The sequence below is a fragment of the Lissotriton helveticus genome, chromosome 5_1 (genome assembly GCF_964261635.1).
Source record: "Lissotriton helveticus chromosome 5_1, aLisHel1.1, whole genome shotgun sequence".
NCBI lineage: Eukaryota > Metazoa > Chordata > Amphibia > Caudata > Salamandridae > Lissotriton > Lissotriton helveticus.
This window is the reverse complement of record NC_136065.1, coordinates 1,058,375,685-1,058,402,763: the sequence shown is the minus strand read 5'-3', so window position 1 is coordinate 1,058,402,763 and position 27,079 is coordinate 1,058,375,685. Positions and strand designations below refer to the sequence as shown.

General features: G+C 48.0%; 1 protein-coding gene across 1 annotated transcript in view; it reads right to left on the bottom strand.

The window, feature by feature from the left end:
* The window catches only part of ARMH3 (armadillo like helical domain containing 3), a 693,715-nt gene that overhangs the window by 263,050 nt on the left and 403,586 nt on the right, over positions 1-27,079 (bottom strand). Inside the window, exon 19 of the mRNA XM_078643614.1 lies at positions 17,631-17,691. Coding sequence (XP_078499740.1) covers positions 17,631-17,691 — 61 coding nt within the window. The remainder of the gene's footprint in view (positions 1-17,630; positions 17,692-27,079) is intronic.

Below are 27,079 nucleotides of genomic sequence, written 5' to 3'. Positions count from 1 at the left end.
GCTTCCAGGCAAAGGAGGTGAGACCCTACTCCCCTTTGCTTGTTCACATACCACATGATAGTCATGCTGGCTGTCTTGTCCATTAAGCTCTGGATGGACCAACCTACTGATGAAGGGAAGGAAGGCCTTGAGCACCATCCAAATTGCCCGCAATTCTAGCAGGTTTATGTGAAGAATCTACTCCTCTGGAGACCAAAGGCCTCTAATCTCTAGCTGAGCTCCCTACCCTAGGGTGGAGGCATCCGTCACTACTACAGTCATGGCTGGAGGGGGAGTGGAGGCCATAACATATGTCAGGTTCGCATCATTTCCCCAACAAGCTCCTTCCACTGCAGGGATGCAGGAGATCACAATGGAGTCGGACAGATATCCCCCGTACTAGAGCCACTGCCTGCGAGGCACCACTGCAGGGCCCTCATATGCTATGTATGTGTGTGACTAGGAGAATGTAGAACGCCAAGAGACCCAGAAATCACAAGACTCTAAGGACTGGAACTCACGCCGAGCTGGAAAGACGGAATCATCATCTTGATGCCTATGATCTCCTGTAGAGGAGGAAAGGTGTGAAGAAGGGCGGTGTTCTGCACAAATCCCTATAAAGTGGATTCGTTGGGAGGGCCATAGGTGGGATTTAGAAATAGTGATCGAAAAGCCCATATCGAACAGCAGAGACACAACTGGTTGCATCTCAGGTGATCTTCCTTTGAACAGCGAGTCATCCAGGTATGGGAAAATCGGTATGCCCAATTGTCTGCAATGAGCCACAACCACTGCCATCCCCTGCATGAAGAGATGAGTAGCTGATGTCAAGCCAAAGGTAATTACTGCACATTGGTAGTGCATAGGATACACCACAAATCTCAAGTACTTCCAGTGGGACCGCAGGATAGGAATGTGAATGTTTAGATCATGCAGGCCCAGTGACACCCTCCAGTCTCCAAGCTCCAACGCCCATCTCGGGCACCAGGAAGTAGCGTGCAGAACAACCATGGCCTATTTCCTTGTCTGACACTCACTCCACCGCTCCTTTCAGAAGGAGAGCGGTTACTTCCTGCAGTAAAATGGACAAATGATCAGAAGGTGGGGGAAAGGTGGCATTGGAGCATGCTGGCATAACTTGAAGGAAGGGAAGGGTGTAACCTTTTTCTGTGATCTCAAGGACCCACTGGTCAGAAGTAAAGATTTTCCAGGCCAGAATAAAATGGACAACCGCCCTCCATGGTTCTGTGTGAGATCAAAGAAAAAAACTTGCCATGCTTCCCTGGAGGTGCTTTTGAGGAGCAAAAGGAGCAGGGTTGCAAGGTGGATCCACGGCCCTGTCACCTGGTGTGGCCTCTGTATTGGCACATGAGGTGGGTAGGGTGTTGCTGGAGCAGCTGATAATACCTCAGATAGAAGGAAGAACCTCACGCAAAGCCACAAAAGCAACAAAAGGACTGAAGTCCTTGGATGGTGGTGGAAGTTTGAGGACCAGTGATCGTGCCATGGCTCTCAAAGTTTTAAACTTCTCAAGAGCAGAATCCGCTTTTTTGCCGAAGAGGTGTACCCTATCATAAGAAAGGTCCATAACGTTGGATTGGACGTCTGAAGAGAAGCTGGACATTTGGAGCCAAGCATGATGAAGAAGGAGTAGTTTCTGTCCTGTAACTCCAGTTCTGTAGTAGGGGTATCTCTGTTATAGTCATAATCTAGTGAATAGTCCCGCCCATGTGCGTGGACCCGGGAGCAATCAAAAATAATCTCTTACAGTGTCGAAAAATGCAGAACTGCACAGACACTTAAGAGAGAATTTAAAGACAGATAATGCAGCCTAAAAAAGGCTACACTGTCCAGTACTTCAACTAGAAATTCCACCACAAAATCCACAAAACAGCAAAGCCTGTACAGATTTCCCTTGCTTTACAGCAAAATCCCTCAGGAATGATAGAGAGAAGAACCTGGACAGACAAGCCCCATAGGCTGACATTATGTGGCTCAGAACAGGATACTGTGCCTTTAAGAGAACTTTCCATAACTTCACAGTATCCCAGAATGCCCTGCAGGTCCCAGTTACTTTCAGTTCTTTTTGAAGGCGTAACACGCCAGACCTGTAGCATTCCGAACCTGAATATCTCTCTCTCTCTCTCCACCGGGGAGGAGGGCGGGCGCTTATGACTATAACAGAGATACCCCTACTACAGAACTGGAGTTACAGGACAGAAACTACTCCTTCTGTAGTAGGGGATCTCTGTGTATAGTCATAATCTAGTGAATAGAATGGCAAGCCCATCCCCACACCAAGCGGCGGTGGAGAAAAAAGAAATTACGCCACTATTGTGCGAACAGATTCCGCAGCGAAGCCTGCCCAACCTGAGCGTCTGCCCTGGCATCAGCGCACAGGCAGTAATGCTTAGATGCTTAGCAAAGGTATGGACCGACTTCCAAGTGGCCGCCTTGCAGATCTCTGCAATGGGAACATTACGAAGCAACGCTGTCGTGGCAGCTTTGCCCCTGGTGGAATGAGCCTTAGGTTTGCCCCCTAAGGTCTTATTAGCTTTCTGGTAACACAATTGTATGCAGGACACAATCCACCTCGAGATGGACTGTTTAGAGGTAGCAAGACCCATCCTGACTGATCCATAATTGATAAACAATTGGTCTGACCTACGAATATCCTTGGTTTTATCCAGATAAAATTTCAGCACCCTCCTAACATCCAGGGAATGTAAAGACCTTTCCGCTGGAGATGAAGGATTCTGAAAAAACGTAGGCAAAGTTATAGTCTGGTTGACATGAAAATCAGAAATAACCTTGGGAAGAAATTTAGGGTGAGTACGCATAACAACCTTAGCAGCATGAAATACAGTATAAGGTTCTTGGCAACACAACGCCTGAATTTCACTCACCCTGCGGGCCGATGTAATGGCCACGAGGAACGCCGCCTTCCAGGACAGGTGCTGCAACGAAGCCTTATGAATAGGTTCAAAAGGCTCCTTCATCAATCTCGACAGCACCACGTTCAATTCCCAGGAAGGCGAAGGAAGCCTGACAGGAGGGAAACTTTCTTCAAGCCTTCCAAAAAGTCTTTGATCACAGGGATCTGGAAGAAGGAAGTCTGTGAAGGGCATTTCCTGTAGGCAGTCAAAGCAGCCAGATGATCCTTAATGGAATGGACATTAAGGCCAGACTGCGCCAGATGAAGTAGATATGGAAGGATGACATCCTCCTTGCATGCCGTCGGGTCATAGTTCTTGGACTTGCACCAGATGCAAAATCTCTTCCACTTGTAAGCATAGGAAGTCCTAGTGGAAGGTCGCTTAGCCTCCTTCAGTATGTCCATGCAATCTTCTGGGAGATTCAGATGGCAAAATTGCACTATTTCAGGAGCCATGCCGCCAAACTCAAAGACGAGAGGTTGGGGTGCAACATCCGCCCCCCGAACTTCGTGAGAAGGTCCGGCCTGCACGGCAGCTTCATGTGAGGAAGGAGAGACCGGTGAAGCAGGTCCGTGAACCACCACTGTCTGGGCCATTCCGGGGCAATCAGTATCATCCGCGCCCTGGACTGGGACAGCTTGATGAGAACCGTCGGAATCAGGGGAATGGGCGGAAAAGCGTACAGAAAGCTCTCCGACCAGTCGATCCACAACGCATTCCCCAGCGTCCCCGGCTGGTAGTACCTGGAGGCAAAGTCTCAGCATTTGCTGTTTTCTGCGGTGGTGAACAGATCGACGTCTGGAGTTCCCCACCTTGCGAAGACTTCTCCTAGTACCTCGTCGTTTATGACCCATTCGTGGTTTTCCTGAATCAGTCTGCTCAGTGCGTCTGCCTGAACATTCTGCACACCTGGCAGATGGGTGGCCGTTATTGACAGTCCTCGAGCCAGAAGCCAGCGCCAGATCGCCTGCGCCTCCTGTGACAAGGTGCGTGATCTCGAGCCCCCCTGCTTGTTGAGGTAATACATCGTGGTCGTATTGTCCGTCTGTACAAGCAGAGAGTTGGTCTGAAAGGACGGATGAAAGGCCTTTAGTGCCAAGTGAACCGCTCTGAGTTCCAGGAAATTGATGTGGTACGTGGACTCCGTCGGGGACCACGTCCCTTGAATCTGTAGGTCTCCGGAGTGCGCTCCCCATCCCTGGAGAGAAGCATCCGTCACGATAGTCTGAGTAGGAATGTCCTTGTGGAAGGGAACCCCTCGTAGGAGATTCTCCGCTGAACACCACCACTTCATAGACTGATGAGCATGTAGAGACAGTCGTATTTTGTCGTCCCAAGATCCTCTCCTCTGGTCCCACTGATCTTCCAAGCACTCCTGCAGCGGTCTCATGTGCAGCCGCGCATGTGGCGTCAGGAAGATACAGGAGGCCATCGATCCCAGTAGAGAAGACACCGTTCTCACTGTCGTAGATGGAGTGGACATGAGAGCCTGAGCCTTTCGAAGGAGTGATAATCGTCGTTCCTCCGAAGGAGACACGCTTGCCGACAGCGTATTGATGGAGGCTCCCAAGTACTGGATGCACTGGACCGGAGTCGGGACAGACTTGGACATGTTGATGTGCAACCCCAGCTTGTTCAAGAGAACGCACATCTTCTGGAAGGGTGCTTGAGCTTCCGAGAAGGAGGAGGCCTTGATCAACCAATCGTCCAGTTATGGGTAGACAAACACCTTGTTCTTCCTCAGGTGTGCCGCTACCACTGCCATGCACTTCGAAAACGTCCTGGGCGCAGACTTCAGCCCGAACGGAAGTACCGTGTACTGATAGTGATTGACGCCGACTCGGAATCGCAGGAACTTCCTGTGTTTGTGTGCAATGGGCACATGGAAGTATGCATCCTGTAGGTCTATGGCGCAAAGCCAGTCCCCCTGTTGCAGTTGAGGATAAATCTGATGCAACGACAGCATGCAAAATTTTTCTCTGCGAATCCACTTGTTTGCCTGTCGCAAGTCCAGAATGGGCCTGAACTCGTTCTTGTCCTTCTTGCGGACCAGAAAGAACCTGGAGTACAGACCTCTTCCTCTTTGAGACAGAGGTACATCTTCTATCGCCCTTTTCCTTAACAGGATATCGGCCTCCGCCTGGAGCTCGCGCAGCTGATACTGCGAGCTGACCGGAGGAATCGATGGAGGCGGGCTGGTGAACCGAAGACTGTATCCATTGCAAACAATATTCAGCACCCACTTGTCCTGAGTAATTTTTCTCCACTCTGCCAGAAAAAATTGAACGCTTCCCCCCACCGGAGCGGGTAACGGACGAAGGGGAAGTAACCGCTCAGGGTCGAGACCCGTCCGGGCCCTTGTTCGCGGTAGAGGACTGCTGTCCACCTCTACCCCTCTGACGTTTTTGGAAGGGTCTCCTGAACTGCTGCTGTTGTTGCTGCTGCTGTTGCCCAGAAGACTGTCCTCTTCCTTTCCCCTGTGAGCCGAACCGCCGTTGGAACTGGCGGTAGGGTTTCTTGTCTTTGGGCTTCTCCAAGCCCACAGCCGTCAGGGTTTCCGCCTCGGCCTTCATCCGGGCCATTTCGTCGTCTGCATGTTTCCCGAATAGAGTCTCACCGGAAAACGGCAGATTGGCCACTCGCTGTTGTGCCTCAGGCTTGAGTGACGTAAGCCTGAGCCAAGCATGGCGGCGCTGGTTGACCCCGTGACAGTAGCCATGTGCGGCCAACAGTGCTATGTCCGCAGAGGCACTGATGGCCTGGTTGGAAACCAGCATCCCTTCCGAGACAACTTCCATGAAGTCCTCCTTCCTGTCGCGCGGAACCAAGTCCGCGAACCGTTCCATGGAGTCCCACAGCGCACGGTTGTACCGCCCCAATAAAGCCGAATCGCTGGAGGCTTTCATAGTGGTGGAAGAAGTCCCACAGGCTTTCCTACCAGCCGAATCAATCCAGCGGCTCTCTTTATCCGGTGGCACTGTGGAGGACGGGGAGGTAGAATGCAACTTCCTGGCCGCCGTCACTATCACCGAGTCGGGCACCGGGTCCACACGTAAGAAGGCCGGGTCCGAGTCAGGAGCGCGGTACTTCTTCAGGAGTCTCGAAGGAGCAGCCTTCACCACCGCCGGTGTAAGGAACAGCACTTCCGCCGGTTCGACCAGTCCTGGGACCAACGGCAGAAGAGGGCGAGACAGATGCTTCTTGTGAAGCGTCTCGAATATCACGGACGTCGTAGGTGTAGGAGCCGTCACCGTGATACCCAACTTCGCAGCCCCCCTCAGGAGCACCTCCTGGAACGTGCCAATGTCGTCAACCGGGGACACCCTAGTCTCCGGAGAATCCGATAGAATAGGTGAATAGGAACGGGTCCTAGATGATGCCGTATGGGATCTGGACCTATGCCTCCTGTGGCGATGTCTAGATCTGGTGGAGGACCTGTGTCTGCTCCTCGACCTGTCTCTCCGTCTGGAACGCGACCTTGACCTCCTGGGTCTGGGACGTTCTGCCGGTTTTCCCGGGGCGGACGTCTTGGGCTTGGGTGGTTCCTTAGATTTAGGAGTCTTCTTGGGAGGGGTCGGAAGCCTGGGCAAGGAGACCGACCTCGGAGGGACCGGTGGCGGCTTGTCCGGTACAGGGGTCCTAGGTCCTGTTGGAAGTGGCGGCAGAGGAGGCAACGGAGGTAGACCTCTTGGTAATGGAGGAGGAGGCGGAACAGCCTTCTTCGGGGTATACACCTCTGAGTGCGCCGATCCCAGCGACCCGCCATCCTTTCCGGACTGAGGGGAGCCCCCCATAGTCCTAGGCCTGTCATCACGACCCCTAGACGCCGAAGAACGGTGACCAGGCGTCGAACGTGGATCCCTCGACGTCGAGCGCCCCTTCGGCGTCGACCGCCTTCCATGCTTCGGCGTCGAACGGCTTCTATGCCTCGACGTCGAGCCAGACCATCTCGACGACGATCCCTTATGCCTCGACGGCGATCTGTCGCGCCTCGACGGCGACCTCGACCGCCTCGACGTCGACCTCTTCGATCTCCTCGACGGCGACCTTGTCCGCCTCGACGGCGACCTCGACCGCCTCGACGTCGACTTCTTCTGCGCCGGAGATCTCTTCCGCCTCGACGGCGACCTCTTCCGCTTCGACGGCGGCCTCGACGACGAGGATCCCCTCGACAACGACCTGCTCGTCGACGGCGATCGGCGGTGTCGCCTCGACGGCGAGCGCCGACGCCGGGCCCGTCAACGCCGATCACTCGACGTCGACGACGAAGAAGACGACGACGAAATCGTCACTGGGTTCGACGGCGGCCTGTGTAAGGTCCTCGACGTCGACGGGCGACGTTTTCCCGATCCAGAGCCCTGGGGAGACCGAGAGCTGGCCGTGGACCTTCCTCTCGACGTCGTGGTCGGGGCTACCGATCCAGACGGAGACAGTGGACGTTTGCTGGACTTCCTGCCCCTGGGGAGCCCCCCAGAGGCCTCAGCATGGTCAGATGAAGCCCCTCCAGACCCACCTTGCGCCTTCAGCCTTCTTTCCTCGAGGCCCTGAAGCCTGATCTTCTTTCTTTCCTTCAGGGTCCTGCCAGAGAAGCCTTGACAGATCTCACACTCCTCTGGAACATGGGAAGAGGGCAGGCAGAGGATACACACCTCATGGGAGTCTGATTTTGCCTTCTTCCTGGAGCACTCCGGGCATTCGTCAAATAATGCAGGCATATTTGACACCAAAAAGGAGCAAAAACCAAGAAGAACAGCACAAAAGTACTTTAGAAGCACTCAAAACGAAATTACAGTGAATAAACACCAATTAACCCTTGAAAAAGGGAGAGCTTAATGCTCCAGGGTCCTGCTTGCAGGAGCCGGAAAAAAGAACTGAAAGTAACTGGGACCTGCAGGGCATTCTGGGATACTGTGAAGTTCTGGAAAGTTCTCTTAAAGGCACAGTATCCTGTTCTGAGCCACATAATGGCAGCCTATGGGGCTTGTCTGTCCAGGTTCTTCTCTCTATCGTTCCTGAGGGATTTTGCTGTAAAGCAAGGGAAATCTGTACAGGCTTTGCTGTTTTGTGCATTTTGTGGTGGAATTTCTAGTTGAAGTACTGGACAGTGTAGCCTTTTTTAGGCTGCATTATCTGTCTTTAAATTCTCTCTTAAGTGTCTGTGCAGTTCTGCATTTTTCGACACTGTAAGAGATTATTTTTGATTGCTCCGGGGTCCACGCACATGGGCGGGACTATTCACTAGATTATGACTATACACAGAGATCCCCTACTACAAAATGGAGTTGGAGGTACCCACTGCACAGGTGACGAAGTCACTGACTTGATAATATGCCAAGAAGCAATCTAACCTTCTGTGATAACCTCCTGAAAATGGTCTTTATGTCGGAAGGGATTTGTGGCAGCACCATTTGGTCCATGTCCCACAATGCATAGGTATAACAGGTGAGAAGAGAGTTGGTGTTTAACGATTTTAGGGTCATAATCTCTGCCGGGAAAGCCTTCTTGCCCCAAGCCTCCGGGTGTTTAGACTCCCTGCCTGAGGGTAGAGTAGGGAAGGCACCATCCACTTGCGTGCCGGAACATGAAGCTTGGATGACTAGGGTCTCCGGTGAAGGGTTTGTGGAGAGAAATGGTTTGTCACCCAGCGCTGAACAGTAGAGGTGGGCCAAAAGTTCTTCTACATGTGGTATATACAATGGTTTCTCTCATGCCACCAGGACAGGTGTCAGTAAGACCTCATTGAAGGACAGCAGAGATTTGGAAGTGGCTGATCAAGGCAAGAGAATCTCAGTAAAAACATTTGTCTTAGTCTCTGCTGACCGCAGCTGTTAATCTAAGGCATCCGCAGCTTTCAGCATTATCCTGTGCAGAGGCACCACCTATGGAGTTGATGGTCCAGCGGGGAATTCCAAGGTCAATTCCGGTGAACTACCTAGGCAACTTGCCGATGGCAGGCTCTGAAATTCTTGGAGGGAGTACTTGTATGACTCACCACAGGGCAGACACTCAACAGGGTCTGAGTCTGTGCCAAAGAGATTGTGGAGATGCACCTGCAAACTTCCTCTACCAGCAATCTTTGTGCCTCCCTGCAGGAATGGAAAGGTGGATCAACGTTGGTCTGCGCTGCCAGTGAAGCTACATCTGGAGTTGGATGTGCAGGTGATGGTGACAGCGGTTGTGGTACAGGTGGAGGGGGCGGCCCCAGCTATGGAGTTGGGTGTGGAGCCGAGAAGTGGAGTGCTGGATTGAAATAGGAGAGAGTCAGCCTTGGATCCAAAGGTGTGGCACCGAATAAAGTCGGCTGGATGGGTAAGAACATCAAAAGCCATGGTGGATCCGAAGGGATCAGAAAGCGCTACATATAGTGTTGACGCCTTCACAAAGCTATTGTACATTGGCACTGAGGAACGGCGTCGGATCTGAACCCGGAGTGAGGAACTCAGAGAATTGTGGCCTGGGAGGCTCAGGCAAGGATGATGGGGCCGAGGGCTCCGGGCACAGTGGAGGTCTATCTGGAGCCGATCACAAAACAGGAGCGCAGCTGTGCGGAGGATCCTCAAGTCGTATCTCGACCAGCACTGGCTCAGAGGATGAAGGTCCTGTGGGAGTCAGAGAGTATCTGTGAGACTTACCTCTCAAGTGCTTCTTAGCCTTCTTATGGTGCTTTCTCCACTTGGTGGACGAGGAAGATAGAGAGTGGGAACGAAGTTGAGAACGCTTCAGAAGCCAGCGGTTGTTCTTCATCATAAGCATGAACAACTTGACTTCCCGCTCCCTTGATGGCCTTGAGATTCATGTTGAGACACGAGGAGCAGGTCTCTGAATCATAGGCGGCCCGCGGCATCACACACAAACCGAGTGGGGGTCTGTGATCGATACCTGCCCCTCACAATACCTTACAGAGTTTAATACTAGATTTGTTAGGGGTGACATATTTGGTGTTTTTTGTGTGTTTATTTACACATTTGTAAGAGGAATTTCCTCGGAGAGAAGAAGCTCTGAATTGGCATCAAATGCAAGGAGAATAGGGAACTGATGTCGATACACCGGAGCAGGAAGTTTATGGTCTTGGTGGCATCACATGACATCACTTCTCGCGCAGCCGGCGTCCAGCAACCTCTGCCGTCGACATTGTTGCTTTGAAGTTTTCCAAGTCCAGTCTGATGTCGTGGGTTGCTTTACAGGTGAGGAATATGCAGACCGAAGTATCCATTAAAAAGAAGGTACATTTTTTGGCATCACGCCAGGGTTGGGATCTCCACCTTCTGCACCACACTGCCTCTGTTGTATCCCACAGCATCACCAATGTGAATCCTGAAAAGGCTGGCTGCAGAGCTTGGGACTTTTGGGATGCTTGAACAGTACACCAACAAGCCACATTATGCACTGCTTGCAGGAGCTCAGGGAGCGAGCCCACAATTTCTTGTCACCTTGCAAGCAAACAATCGGGATTGGAAGTGTCCATTATCAACAGTATGTCAGACTTCTTGAAAAAGCGGCAGATACAAAGTACACTTTCTCTGATGAACCAATTAAATTTACCATTTTGTCCGAGATTGCATTCTGTATCAAACTGGTATTGCACCTAGATAGGGCAAAAAACTTCAAGCAAACCAGAATGCTGCTGAAATTAAAAACAAAATGGGATGTGGACTGTGCTGCAGGTTACATGTTTTTTGCAGAAACACTGGTAAATTTCTTAGACAGGGCATAGAATCTGATAAAGAATGTTTGGAGATAGTGCTCAGGTGGGGTAGAGGTGGTCCATGGTTGACACTGTAACCTGCCGGACGCATCTCTGTGAACTCCTGAGACTACGCTAGCCAGAGATGAGGCAGCATAGGAAGCTCTAATCAACACAGAAGGGGTGCGAACTTCTCTGGTCAACAACGCCCGATCAACATGTACATCGGGATTTGTAGCCAGAGGAAGCTGGGCTCTGGGCCATGAGGGCTCCAAGACGGCAGAGGTTATGAAGCAATAGATATTGGGAGGTAACGCGGAGGAGGCAGCCAAGCAGAGGAAGTGAGGTAGGAAAGTGCTCTCCGCCTCCTGCCATGTTGACCCCCTCCCCCTCCTGAAAGGAGACAAGAGCAGACCTGCAGGAGCTCTGGAGACTGCATGAATGTATAGCCAAGACATCGCTCCCTGGGGGACGGGAGCATCATATTGGATTTGGCCAAATCGCTAGGCACACTTCCTCTTAATGAACTAGAGGGACATGAGCTGCCTGCAAACTACACAAGAATAGACTGGCACCCAGTGGCTCTCCTCTGAGATGCTAGCAGCACTATGGTTAAAAGAAAACACCATGCGAAGCCCAGCAACCATTTACAAAATCCCATTAGTCCAAAGGACAAGGCACCTAATGGACTACTTTAGCCATCACCGCCAGGTGGAACTGGAACACAACTTCACCCCACACTCTACTATAAGAGGCAGAATGAGATAAACCTGTGCCTGGACACTGCACAAGCCTACTCCTGAATCCGGGGGGTCAACTCTCTCTAAGCAAGCTCAACAACCAACAGACCATCTACAATATTGAATGCCATGCAATTGGAGGGAAAACTGGCTCAGAAGAAGCAACTACTATTTGATCAATCCCTAGAGAGTGGATGCGGAGAGACAAAGGACTCTTTCAGAGCATGACTCAACATGGCGGCAAGAAAGGTTGACATGGTAGTGACAAAAGAGCATCTCAAGGCCTTAGAATAGAGAGAAGACTGGGAAAAAAGTCTCCACCATGAGCTGAACAATATGAGGAATAGTACTAAATACTCAACAGCCTCATTAAAATAGGACATGGAGATATTTCCTAATAAAAACACGGTTTTGAGAGTCAGGGGAGTTACATTTCAGCTGTGCATTGGGTGACAAGTAAAAAAATGTGAGAACCAAAATTAAGGTCCCACTGAGGCATTACAACAGATTTAGAAGAACACATATACACTGAACCTTTAAGAAAAAACATCACAACAGGTGACTTAAACAAGGACAGTTGGTCCAGTAAACACAAAAAGGCCGAAAGGGCTAACAAATAAACTTTAACAGTGCCCAATGCAAGTCATTGCTGGGCTAAAGCCAACACAAAAATAAGATATCCAAAATGCAATTGCCTGTAATGGGTCCATATTGCAGTAACCACACCAAGTCATAAACCTATGACAGTGCTTGGTATGGACAGACTTTGTTGGTAGGAGCCTGGCTGACAAAATAACATCCACAACTTTGAAAGGAAGGTGAATGTAGTCAACTGCTGCCCCTCACTCTCCGCACATGAAGATTTAGGTTGCGCAGGCCTGGGTACAAGATCCTGCCCCGCTGCTGCTACAGAAAACCCTCTCAAAGTGGTAGCCTAATCATCGGACATGCTCATACTCATAGGTTTTGGGTACCACATACTCCTGGCCCAATCTGGTGCCACTTGGATGAAGGATATTACACCCGAAAGGTATTGGGTTTTCATGGCTATTTTGGACTTAATGAATAGAGAAAAAATACATGCCATCTCAACTACAGTCACAAGTGTGACGTCAACATTTGTGATTTACTTTTGAGTACTACAGTCAATTGGATTAAAAGTACTACTTCATTGGAACACCACCTTTTTATTGTTGTTGGGCCTTTGATTTAAAGACTGATTACCTTTGAATACTGGAAGCCTTAGGGCATAGCATTGCATGCTGGTCATAGAACATTTGTTCTAGTTATGTTAGTATACATTTCTTCAGGGTCAGGGAAGACCCCCTTACAACGTTGCATGCAAAGTTAATTTAATATGTTAAACATTGAATATACTGTTTGAATTCTGAATAACAGTGAATTACAACTATATTCTTTTACAGGACCCTATCTTGCCATGCATGTTGCAATGCCACATAATGTTGTTCGAGAGACCCTGTACCAGACTCCTTTTGATAGGCCGAAGAAAGGCGTTCAACACCAAGAGAACAGAGTGCAACTACAACAATTTGATGTGAGCTGGGCCTTCACCACAGGCCAGAGTCCTCTGATCTTCACCTCTTCCAGGTGATATTCACAACCCATCAGATATGCATTCATCACCACTATCACCACTGGGTGTGGTAGGGAGAGGGTGGGATCTGACAGGTTCCCTTGGTACTGAGCACACTAAGTCTTGGGATCACACTGCAGACCCTGCATGTGTGATCTGTCATAGTCAACAAGCAGGATGCAGGAGGCCAAGACGCCAAGAAGTCTCAGAGCCACTCTCATGGAGATCTAGATTGAGATGGAAAAACATTTTGATGATAGCCCCAATGTCCTGGACTCGTTGACCCACTTCAAAGGCTTGACTCTGCACTGTATCTAAAATGGCACAGATATTCTGCAAAGGAGTCAGGTTTGACTTCGGTATTTTGATCGAGAACCCCAAAAATGTTAGGAAGTTCACCCTCAGCTGGAGGGAGTCTATGACCAAATGTGGCGAGCCCACCTTCAACAGACAGTCGAGGTAGGGGAAGACTGGTATGCCCAACCTCCGAAGATGTGCTGCAACCACCATCACCACTTTATTTCAAATATCTCTTTATTTCGTATTTGCATAGAGCAGTAAACAGCATTATACACTCCCAACAACATACTATCACCACTATTGTGAACACTTGAGGGGCACTGGCAAAGCCTAAGGGGAATGGAAAACTGAAAATGCTCATTGTCCAGCTGTCCCGTAGATAACAACTGTGAGACTGCAGGGTGGGAATAAGAAAGTAAGCGACATGTAGATCTAGTGCTACCATCCAGGATCCAGGGACCAGGACAGATAGAAGCTAGGCCAGCATGAACATCTTGAATATTACCTTTTTCAGGTTTAAGTTGAGAGGGTGATGATCTAAAATAGGTCATAGGCCTCTGCCCTTCTTCAGCACCAGGAAATAGCGGGAATAACATCCAGTCCTTATTTCCAATGCCTGAACCCTCTCTATGGCTCCTTTGTAAAAAAAAGCCGGGATTCCTGAAACAGGATGGACAAATGGTCCCTTGAAAGCTGCTCTGATGTAGGCGAAGATGCAGCAGGTTAGACAGGATTGGCAGAGTATAACCCTGTTGGACTATTAGAAGGACCCACTGGTTGGATGTAATGCTCTTCCGCCCCTTGAACTAACTTCTCCCACCTTCTACAGGGGGGTCATGTGATGCTAAGGGCAAACTGAAACAGCTTGGAAGCTGAAGCGTGAGGGGCAGAGGACTAGGCAGTACGTTGTACCTGCTGGCCTGAACGTGGGTCAGCGGGATCATCAATCCAGACCTCGAAAGGACTGGGGTGCCTGCTACTGAGGTTATGGGCCTTAACGTGGTCTGTAAGCGACACCACTTCCGGAGCCTTGAAATGGGCGGAATTGTTAGGGATACTACGGTACTGGCAGAGAAAGGCCTAGGGAGTGTGCTGCATCCCTCTTTTGTTTAAAGCACTCCAGTGCTAAGTCTTCTTTCTTTCCAAATAGATGGGGGGCGTCAAATGGGATAGCCATTAATAATGACTGAATGCCACCTGAAAAACCTGTGGATCTTATCCCTGTGTGGCGCCAAAACACCACGCTGGTACCACCACCCTGTTTAAGCAGTCAATAGTGTGCAGTGCTGAACGGATGCCATACTTTGCCTAGTCCTGTTAATCCAAAATGATTTGTGCTAGGTTGAAGCGGAATTTATTAGGGACTGCTGGAAATATCTTGCTGACCATGTGTCACAATGCATGTCAGTACGTCCAAGGAGACAGCTAGCATTCACAGAGGGACAGGCAAGATTGGCTGAGGAAAACATGCTATTCCCATATGCCTCTAAATGTTTCCGAAGGAGTTGTATGAATTGAGTTTGAGTATACAGACCAATAACACTGTTCAATGTAGATGGTATAATATACATGAAGGTAGTAGCTACAAGGCTTGCTCCTCTTCTTCCAGATCTAGCATAAAAGGATCAATAGGAGTCATCAAGGGAAGACAGACCTTCGACAATGTTCAAAGGATAGCTCCTCTTGTCAAAGAGGCCCACAAAAGAAGTTAAAAGGTATGTTAGTAATGGATACAGAAACAGCCTGCAACAGACTGGACTGGACATTTAAGAGGGAGCTCCTCACAAGATTCAGACTGGGAGACAATTCTATAGACATGGTATTGGCTAGCTACTCGGACCCGAAGGCCACATGTTGGTAGATGGGGTTAGGTCAGCAATCGCAAACCTACTAAGGGCGACTATACGAGGATTCTCCTTGTCACCCCTATTACATATCATGGTTATCGAGCCAATGGCACTGGAAAGAAGAGTGGCTAACAAATTTAAGGCGTTCTCCTTCGGGGGAATAGACCACAATATTTTTCTTTTGCTGAGGACATTCTGTCATCGCTATCTGTCCCGGACACTTCTTTGACAATCTGGGGAACTATGGCTACAAAATGAATGCAGATAAAACGGAATGTGTGTCCCTGGGACTCGAGGAATTAGACACTCGGGAACCAGAACAAGAGGAACCATTCACGATCACAAATCTGGGTATCTGGGAATTAAACTAGCACCCTCTTTGGCAAGACTATATGTAGCAAATAAACTTCAATTCTGGAAATAAATCAAGAATAATCAAAAAAGCATGGCAAAGCCTGTATGTCTCCTGGCTCTGTAGCATTACAATTGTCAAGAGGAACGTTATACCTAGATGTCTATATGCATTTCAGTCATACTTAATTAATTAATTTGGGAGGGACTCACTCAGACATGCAAGATGCCCTTTTTTTGTGTGACGAGTGAAGAGACCTAAAGTTTCCTCTGATGTCTTGAAAGACCCCATCGAAAAAGTGGGCATGGGATCCTACTATATTTTTTACTACTATAAAGCTTCCCAACTGTAAATAATTGTGGAAGGGTCAAAGAGAAAAATAGACAAGTATTGAGTCCACATGTGTATGGTGGGGGATTGGGAGTACGTAGAGGTGGGACCTGATTTGGGTGCCCAGGCGATCCAGAGCACAGAATGTCTATTGTAGTCAGATGCCACATAGTATCCTGGATATCTGGGACACACTGGTTAGAACTGGAGGAATAACTAATAACATCATTAACCTCCCCTTGGACACCCATTCTTGATAAATCTGACTTCATTCCAGGTAAGCGTTACACAGGGTTCCTGAAAAGGAGGGAAGCTGACTGTTGTATGCTCAAAGACATGTTTAAAGGGGAACAAATCAGTTCATTTGTGGATTGCAAATACACACATGGAATTTAAAAATAAAAGCTTCTAGTACCAGCAGATCTGCAATTGGGTGCTCCGACCGTGCATCAAAGAGGCAGCCTTGAGACCTCTTACACAGGGGGAGAAGTATCTGATGTTGTACCATCCTTCCAAGGGATAAGTGTCGAACCTGTATAACCCATGGGGTTATATGACCAACTAGGAGGCTGACAATAATTTCTTCTTTTTGGGGAATAGAAGAAAGGGTTTGTTCACTTGTAAACTTGATGCAGTCAAAGAAATATACTATCTGATAAACAATATATTGTGAACAAATTGCAATAAAACACATTTTCTTTTAAATGTGTGGAGATATATGACCTCTACTGTTGTTTCAATCCACTATACAACACCTGAACATCTTTTTGATTAATGCTACAGAAAATGAATGTCTGTGAAAATACTTGATTCAACTGTAACCAACTGTATTCCACTCTCTCTTGTATGTTGGGCAACAAAAACAATAAATAAAGAATTTAAAAAATGTTAGGAGCTTAAAATTGATTTCAGTTCCCAAAGACTATGAATTGTCTCAAATATACGCTTGTGTGCAGTAATGGGTATTTTGGCAGATGGCCTGTAGGCAAGTTTTACTGACTTTTCTGGCAACATGTTTTTGGATGTTAACATATGCCCTACTACTCCATCGCCGCATTGCCCTTGTGCTGCTGGTTTTTCATTTAATTTCCACAAGTATCTGTTGCGGTGCACGTTCCATGTTCAGGTCATCTGAGGAACTGGACTCTTGAGAAAAAAGGCTGAAACCAGTTTGATGAGGTTTATTTTCCTTTTTTTAAACATTCAGAGGGCTTTCTGATAGACTGTGCAATAACAGATTTCTGCTTGTTCTGTTTAATTCCTATTCTTGGATAATGATTCGAAATAGCGGTACGTTTGAGTAGTGTGATAGAGCTTTAAAATCATGGGGAATTTGAATTGAAGTGAAAATGAGAGCAAGGGTGATTCTATTAATCGCAATACATTACTAACACCAGTGATATGTGAGAGAAAGTCTGGTTGTACATCTGGGTCCCATATATTACACAACTCAGTATTCAACCTTAAAATTATAAAACTAAATATTATCATCATTAATTAAGGCGCAGCATATTAAATGGACCCTTCTGTAAACTTGATTTACAAATTAAATTATTTACAATAATGTGAAAAGTACTAGTTAAAATAAGCATCCTTCACATGTCCTTATCTACTCCATTTTAGCTCTGGGTCCAATTTCTTTATGATTATAGGTCCATTATAGTTTTTCAAGCTCTGGTTTATGTTAGAAATGTTACATTAGAATGATTCACACAATATTCACACCTGATTTTATCACATTATAGAAAGCAAAAATCACATAAATAGTACTCTATGTGCCATATTCTTATAATAATGAAATGTGTTAATTTTCACATATTGTAAAACATTATATGTTTTTCTTCTAGTCACAATATTATTGCACTTACATGTATAGGTCCATAGGGAACTCTTTCATCATGTGTGTTACAATGAATTCCACCATCAGATCTAACAAGTAGAATAAAGGTATTAGACAGCAGAAGGATGCAAAACATTGAGGATGTCTGATATTGACAAAATAGTTCCTAGCTGGCACATCTTCACTAACACTTTGAATGATATGGTTACTTGAACCCTTGTACAAGAAAACTGGGCTGCCAACTACATCCACAAAAGCAAAAGGTATTGCATATAGTACACACACACAAACATTTCCATCAATTCTACAAACAACTAAAGACAACACAAAGCTATCAATTTGGTACAAAATTAAGGTAAAAGTAATAAGAAACACAATTGAACAACTTGTGTTATACAAGTTCAAAACACAAACAAGATCAATTCAACTTTAAGTTCTACATACACAAATGAATACGGAATAATTTATTGTTGGGTCACCAGAACTCAATTACTGTATGCTTAAAAGTCTGATATACATTAAAGGTACATCAGTTCTTCCTGAATCCATTAATATATTTAATCTCAATCCAACATCAAAGACATATTACATGTAGAGCACTTGAAGATTCCTATTTCGCAAATTATGAAGAATAAACACAATATACTCACCACAAAGGAAGTCTGATATTTCACTGCCAATTTGATGGCAAAACAGGTAATCCTATAGTAGCACCTAAACAATGTAAGATCTAAGAATACGCCTTTCCCTAACTTCTGCCTTTACTTCCAACTTCGAACACTGCACCACAGATACACAAAATTACCTTCACACATTTAATATTAAGGGCACAGGCAAGTCGGGTAGGATGAGAAACAGTTTTTATCTGGTGTGTAACAAATAATCCAAAAGTACCTAATGTATCACTAGAAAGTAAAACATGTATCATACAGCTATTGGTGTTGTTCATTAACAATTGAAAGTTTTATAGCTGCATCTGTTTGTCTAGGGTAGTTCTCTAAAAATGATATATTTCATAAATTTAGCTTTAAAAAATAGCTTTAATAAATTTAGTTTCTTGTTCTTCCACGCCTAAGGGCCATGGGAAGATAAGATAGCGACAAAAAATGCAATACCTTAAAATTTTGAATTTTGAATTTTAAAATATTTATTAAGCGCACTTATACCGGGGCGGTTTCATGGCGCTGGACAGCGGTGTATCAGTGGAGGCGAGGATGGAGGCTAGGCTGCTGCAGATCTAGAGAACAGGAAGGTCTTGAGTAGTTTGCGGAATTCCAGGTAGGAGGATGAGGTCCTAAGTGCAAGAGGGAGCGAATTCCAGAAGGATGGAGCTAGCACCGCGAATCTGGCCCCCCCGGACTTCTGCTTCCTGAATCGGGGGACTGACAAGAGAGCGTGGTGAGCGGAGCGGAGCTCTCTAGTCGGGAGGTAGGGTGAAATGGCTTCACAAAGGAAAGCGGGGGCAGTCCCGGACCTAGCCTGATACGTGATGCAGCCCAACTTGAAGAGGGCCCTCTCCCTCACCGGTAACCAATGCAGAGACTGCAACAGAGGGGTCGCATGGTTGGATTTAGGAAGACCATAAATCAGGCGGGCCGCCTGATTTTGTATCAGTTGAAGCCGGCGGATCAGGTAGGCCGGGGCGCCATTATAGATCACATTCCCATAGTCAAGGCGCGATAGCACCATGGCCATGAGAATGAGCTTGAGTGCGGCGGCAGAGAAGAATCGGGAAACCTTACGGATGGTACGGAGGGAAAAAAAACAGGCAGACACCACTGAGTTGATCTGCGTGTGAAGAGTGAGCAGGGGATTATTGAAAATGCCCAGGGTTTTAACCTTGGGAACTGGAAGGGGAGGGGGGCCAAGGGAATGGGGCCAAAAGGAAGAGGACCAGGGACTGCAACCACCCCCCGTCAAAACCAGTTCGGTTTTGTCGGGGTTTAACTTGAGGTGATTGCAGTTCATCCACCCTTGGATGAAAAGCATGACCCTCTGGAAATTCAGGGCAGAGGTGGGGGAACAGGAGAGATTGAAGATAAGTTGGAGGTCATCGGCGTAATTGAACACCGAGACCTCCATCTGCTGTAAAGAAAAAATGAGGGGTGAAATGTATAAATTAAATAGCAAGGGAGACAAGGAGGAACCCTGGGGGACGCCGCAAGTCACTCTCCGAGGTGGGGCGGCAAAGTCGGCCAGATGGACGCCCTGCTCCCTATCCGTTAAAAAGGATCGGAGCCAGGCCAGGGCCATGCCCCCAATGCCCGCCGCCTCGACACGGGTCAGCAGAATGTCATGGTCCACCGTGTCGAACGCGGCGGACAGGTCTAACAGGACCAGGGCCTGGGGGAGGCAGGTGTCAATGCCCTCCCTCAGTTTGTCCATCACCGATACAACTACCTTCTCGGTAGAGTGCAGCGGGCGAAAGCCCGCCGACGAGGAGAAAGGCGGCCCGTGGATTCCACAAAGGAGCTCAGAGTCCTGGTGACATGAGCCTCTGAGACCTTCGCCAGGTAAGGGAGAAGGGAGATGGGACGGTAGTTGGCAGGCAGGGAAGGATCAGTGCCTGCCTTTTTCAGAATCGGAATGATGACTGCCGATTTGTGGGCGTGAGGGACAGTGCCAGTTTTGAGGGAGTGATTGATTAGAGTAAGTGGAGGGGAGTAGCAATTGGAAAAAAACTCTTTCAGGGCAAATGCCGGACCAATGTCCTGGGGGGAACCCGATTTTACCCGGGCCAGTAAGGGGAGGAACTGGGTAAAGAGTGGAACGGAGGGGGAGGGGTGAACAGCAGGCGGTACCGGAAGTGAAGGGGGGATGTTGGCCTTGATGAGGGCTACCTTCTCAATAAAGAAGGAGTTAAGGGAGTTACAGAGTGTTTGGGATGGGGGGATTTTAGAGGTCACCCTGTCGGAGGCAGCGAGCTCATGAACTGTGGCGAATATTTCCTTAGATTGATTTTCCGCTGCCAGGATTCTACCAGAGAAGTACTCAGCTTTTGCTTTTAGTATGTCCCTTTTATATTCGTTGAGTACCGAGCAGTAGCTTGCTTTGAGAAGGGGGCAGTAGGTGCGCCGCCACGCTCGTTCGGCTCTGCGTGTCACTAGCTTTTTAACTCTGAGGGAGGGGGTAAACCATCTGTTGGTCGCGTGGGCGCGTTTAATGGTCACTCTCTTGAGGGGGACAGTGGTGTTGCACGCTTTTAACAGCCAGTTGTTAATGGCTGTGAGCTGAATGGGGAGGGATAGGCCACTAAGCTCGGGGCTAGAAGCTGCGAGGGAAGAGCAGACCGCGGGGAGGTCAGCCTTATCCCACTTTCTGGCCCAGGTGTTTTTGGGCAGCGGGGGTTTGGGCGGCCGTCCGAGGGCTACTGCAAAGGAAATAAGAAAGTGGTCTGACCAGGAGCAAGGCGAGATGGCAGGAGGGTTAATAGGGATATTAAGGGTCCAAATTTGATCGAGTTGATGGCCTTTGATATGGGTAGGCATACTAAGTTGGGAAAGAAAATTAAAGCTGGTGAGCAGGGCCGTAAACTCCTTGGATCTTAGATCTTCAGCTGGGTCATTCGGCCAATAGTTCAAATCCCCAAGCACCAGGATTGCAGAATTATTCACTACTAGGGTGGCCAAAAGATCCTCAAAAGAGGTTAGAAAATCGGGGGTAGGTTGAGGCGGACGGTAGATGAGTACACAAGTCAGAGGAACCCCGAAAGAGGTGGAACGGACTACTAGACAGTCCACAGCGGGGATAGGAAGGGAGGGTAGTGTCTGGAAATGGAAGTCCGTACGGGTAATCAGAGCAACACCTCCCCCAGTCTTTCCCCCAGGGCGATCCATTCTGATGGCCGAGTAAGTGGAGCAGCATGGACAAAAGGCTCGGGAGGGAATCGTCCCTAAACCATGTTTCCGTAAGGAATAACAGGTCAGGCTGGCGGGAGTCAAGCAGATGGAATAGCTCAAGTTGGTGCCCAACCGCAGACCTAGTGTTAAGGAGGATCGCTGTGGTGGTAGGCTGGGGGGTACCGGGGATACGAGGGGAAATGGGATCGTGTTTAGGTGACAGACGGATAGGGGATGGAGGAGCGTCGGACGACTGTTGAACTAGCACACTAGGCCGTGAAAGTGCGGCGGAAGAATTACGTAAGCCAAGCGAGGCAATGCGCTCTAGCACTGTAGGTAGAGGGGGACGTGGGTGCCAGAGAGAGTAAATGGTCGCAGGAGAATACATGGTGGGTGGATGGGCATGGTGACCGGTCCCGGGCCCCGGCCAGCCGCGGACGAGCGCAGCGGGCGCGTCACAGGCGCCGGACGGGCGCAGACGGGCTTAACTCTGGCGCGACTCCGGCGCGCCTACGACACGCCCGCTGCGCTCGTCCGCTGCACTGACGCATAGTGGCTGTTTAAATAGGAATATGACTAGGGGGGTGTGGCTAGGGTGGAGTAGGCCGACAACCCAACCCAAGATGGCGCCCGCAGTCGCCGGGGAGCACCGTTAAGCGGTCAGCCCACGGCGGATTGCTGGCTTCAGGCAGGCTGCCAAGGTGAGTGTGGCGGCTAGCAATCAGCAGTGCCACTAAGGGAAGATTTAAAACGTTGTCACTGCTCGTAGTCAGCAGGACGGATAAAGCCAAAAGTGCAGATAAAATTGCTCGTAATCAGCAGGGTGAAACCAAGGGTTTGAAATAAAATAACAGCGCTCCAGCAGATGCGCGCGAGCCCTCTGCCACCGGGCTGCAAGCTATCGCTGGTAAGGAGGGAAGGAGGATCCTAAATAGGAAAATGACTAGGGGGGTGTGGCTAGGGTGGAGTAGGCCGACAACCCAACCCAAGATGGCGCCCGCAGTCGCCGGGGAGCACCGTTAAGCGGTCAGCCCACGGCGGATTGCTGGCTTCAGGCAGGCTGCCAAGGTGAGTGTGGCGGCTAGCAATCAGCAGTGCCACTAAGGGAAGATTTAAAACGTTGTCACTGCTCGTAGTCAGCAGAACGTATAAAGCCAAAAGTGCAGATAAAATTGCTCGTAATCAGCAGGGTGAAACCAAGGGTTTGAAATAAAATAACAGCGCTCCAGCAGATGCGCGCGAGCCCTCTGCCACCGTTAAGACGTCATCACTAGTTGAAACAGACTCCAGTATCGATGCTAACCTCCAAATCATATGGAAAGTTACAGGACTGCTGAGAGGGCTATGAAGCGATACGAATGGTAGAATGGGCACTGTACCGAGTGCAATACTTTGGAGGCAGAGCATAGATGCGATTAAGATGGCCATCATCCATGAACTTGCTTGTCGATCCCTCTGCTAATCCACCTCAACCCAGCTTCACTGGTGACTATGTTCATCTCCAAGGCAGCAGTAACAGAAGGGAAGCGAAGAGGACTGAAGTGAGGGTGCTTTTGGGCCTGGGGAGCCATGGATAGCCGAGAACTTGGGCATAGACTGTGCCGCAACACCCCTGCCAGACTGTTTGATACACACTGATTGCTGGGTTGGCCCTGTGAGACAGCTAACAAGATCTTGAAAAATACTAATGGGTAACCAGGCAAGAAACCAAACAACCGGGCGCTCAACAAATGTAAAGGCTGTGTAAAAAGACAAAATTATCATAGGTTGGTGCTCCAAGGGGAGAGAGGTTGGCTACCACTTCAACCACATAAATCCCCACAGCAGTGGGGATCCAGCAAAGACAAAGAGTCTACCCCGAGCACTCAATAGAGTAATATTTTGATCCAATATAAAGGAGAAAGTCTTTGTATATATGTCCAAGTTCCAGTTCTTTATTCTGGTATCCAGTGTCCAATATTCAGTCAGATCATATGTTCAAGACACAGCTTGTTGCAGTAGTACATTCAAACAATTACAGCAAACACATGTTTCATTGTGTGCCGTAACACACATGTGACTTCTACAGGGCTGATATTATTGCCAGCTCATTATGCAATACACTCAGTAAAACACTGCGTATTAAAAATGTGAAGTCCTTGTACCTTGTTGTATTAACCCTGGCAAGTAGATATGCAACGTTCCTGAAATAATATTTCGAAGTAAATGGTTTTCCACTTACTTAAAATAAAAGAGCACGCCAACTGGAGGGATTCCCACTACGGGGGAACCCTTACAGATCATGGACATGTGATCCTTTACTTCTGCGCTTATATCTGTGCACCATCTGGTTATACACTCAGTGCTGTGCTCTTTATATTTTAAGTAAGTGGAAAACCATTTACTTTGAAATATTATATTAAATGTTACAATACAACTCCTATAGGAATTGATAAGGGAAAAAGTGGGAAGCAGCATGCTGGAGAAAAAAATAGGGAAGGTAACTGATGACACTAGCACAGGTAAAGTACACAAGGTATACTATCAAATGAATACTATAAAATTAACAAGTTCAATATATTATAACTGCTGTAAAGGGTGTTTAATGATTCTAAAAAGCACGGCTGCCTGTAACCTGAATTTAAGAGGACCATTTTTATTATTACACTTATAAATGGCGCAGCTACCCGACAGGGTCTACCGGCACTAGACATGTGGAGGCCAACACTAGACATGTGGAGGCCGACACAGCTGGACAAAGACAAAAGGGCAGATATCACAAAGGATAAAAGGAAAAGAAATCAGACAAAGTCACTAAACAGCAGCGTCTTTAAGCTCTTACGGAAGGCCAGCAAGGAATGACAGTCTCTAAGGTCAATGGGAAGGGCATTCTAGAGCCTGGGGCCAAGATGGAGAAGGAGCGACCCCTCATACGGACGAGCCGGAACCTGGGAACTTAAAACAATGAAAGGCTGGAAGAGTGCAGCTGTCGAGTAATAACATAAGGTGTGAGCAGGCTTTGAATGTAAGAAGGAGCAAGGCCCCATTTGGCACGAAACATGTAGCAGAGGGCCTTGATCTCAATATGTTTATTGATATTAAGCCAGTGAAGATAGTGGAGCAGAGGAGACGCAGAGGCAGATCTTGGCAGGTGGAAAAGAAGGCAAGCAGCAGCGTTCTGAATGACCTGTGGCCGATGTAAAGAGGCTTTGTCAACGCCTAAATACAGGACGTTGCCGTAGTCCAACCTAGATATCACCAGAGCCTGCAAGACTGTTCTTTGAGCTGCCAGTGGGATTAACCAGATGAATTTTTTTATTCATCTGAGAGCAACAAAGCAGGATGACGCTACCCTGGAGACCTGGGGTTTAAGGGAGAGCTGTTTATCAAAAATAAAGCCCAGGTTTTTAACTTTGGGGACAGGCACAGGGCCCAAATCGTCAGACCAGTGTTGAATACTCCAAAACTCAGGGTTATTGCCCAGAATAAGCACCTCAGTTTTGGAATTGTTAAGCTTTAGGGCATTACTGGTCAGCCAAGATGATACATTATTCAGATTAAGCTGCAATGAGGAAGAATCCTGGTGCTGAGCAGCGGAAAGGGAGACGACGATCTGAGTATTGTCGGCATAGGAGAAGATAGTTAGGCCGACTTCTCCGCAATGCCAGCCAAGGGGCTTACATATATTTTAAAACGCAAGGGGCTCAAAATAGAGCCCTTGGGAACTCCAGAGGTTAACTCGAACGTGTGCGATCTCACTATGTTAGAAAATACCTGAAAGGTACGCTCAGTGACTCCGAGGAGAGCAGACCCAGTACTGAGGCCATGTCTGAATCCAGACTGAGATGGATGTAACACACTGGATGTTGTAACAAAAGAGGAAAGTAAGGTATTAATGTGCTGTTCCATGATTTTAGAAAACACCACAAGAAGGACGAAAATTGGACCAACTAAGCGGGTCAAGACATTCCTTTTTAATAGAGAAAGGACAAGAGCATGCTTCCAACCCTTCGGTACCAAACCTGTACTTAAAGACTTGTTAAGTGAATCAAGGTTCACAGGAAGGACCGAGTTGTCCAAAAGACAGAGTTTAGAAGGGGGGAGGGGATCTGCAGGAGAGCAAGACTTGATAGAGCTCAGTGACAACTTCAAGGAAGGCAAATCCAGAAGAGGCCAAGAGCTGATCTGTTCAGAGTGCTCAGGCGCAGAGGTCTGGGAAAAAAATTCAGAGGAACCTGCCAAGAGACCAGCAGGAGGCTGTGGTTGAATAGCATCCACAGCAAGTTGGGCGTGAATGGACTTGACTTTGTTGTAAAAGAACAATGCTAACTCATTGCATTGAGGTTAAGAGAGCGAAAGAGGAGGCAAAAAAGCACTGGCGGCAAAGAGTTTATTAACCACCTTAAACAGAGTTTTCAGGAAGTGCTGGGAGCCAGAAATTATATCTATGTAAAAGGGAGCATGTGCCAATCTACATAGGGTGTGGTATTTCTTTAATGTTCCCAAGTACTCCAGTTTGGCAGCATACAGATATTGTTTCCTCCAGTGCCTTTCTAACTCTTTACAGCCCTTTTTCTCCTGTTTAAGAGAGTCAGTAAACCAAGGAGCAGGGCGATGTGTCCTAAACTTAGGCTTTGAGACAAGAGGTAGAACAGCGTCAGTGGCGGCAGAGAGCCAAGAGTGCACACTAAGTTGAGCTTGGTCAGCAGAAGAATCGTGAGCAGGAATATTGTCCCGAAGCACTTTGTTTAGAGAAGGCATATTACGTTTGGACCAGTTCTGAGTTTTAGGCTGTAAGGTTGGTCTAGTGGAAGAGGTACCCGGAAGCTTAATGGAAAAGGGAACTGTCAAAATGATCAGTCCTGCAGAGCTGGACAGGAAGTGCAATAATGGAAAGATTAGAAACAAGCATTTGCAATGCAATAGGTCTCGCATTAGGAAAGTTTGAGCTATTAGTATTGTAAATGACAAATTTTTTATTCATGTGTTGGTTTTGAGAATAGCGAAATGAATAGCTTTGTCATTTATAATGCCAATAGTTTTAACTTTCGCAAATGTGACATCTTTAGCATTTGTAATGCAATATGTGTTGTATTTACATGACTTAGATGTATTGATATTACAAAGAACAATGCCTTTTATTTTTTACAATAATTAATAGTTAAATAAAAGTTAGCATTAACATTCCCACCGGCGGCGCGGTAGTACAGTGAGTCACTGCCTCTGACTGCCCAATTACGGAGACCCGGGCGGGGCCTGACCTTAGCAGTCTTTGCATTACAGGCTGTGGCCCCGCGTGGGGGGCAGGTGATCGGATGTGACCTCACGAGACTTGGAACAGGCAAGGTCGGTCAGAAGCTGAGCGGGGCCGGGGCCTCGACTGGAGTCACGGGTCAAATTTAAAATGAATCAACATCATGATACCACGAGGACTGGACTGAGGGCCTGAAGAATCATGCTCGGGTGGCGCGGTTTGCCGCCGATGGACGAGTCATTGCGGCCACTGTAAAAACATTCCTACGTCGCATGATCCCGGAGCTGCAGCATATTCGCTCAGGAAGCCTTCGTAAGTTGAGCAAGTTATTCCCAAATCAATACTGTCGAGTCATCCTGCCAAGACACACGTTGTCTTTGAATCCCGTGCACATATAGGCTGTGG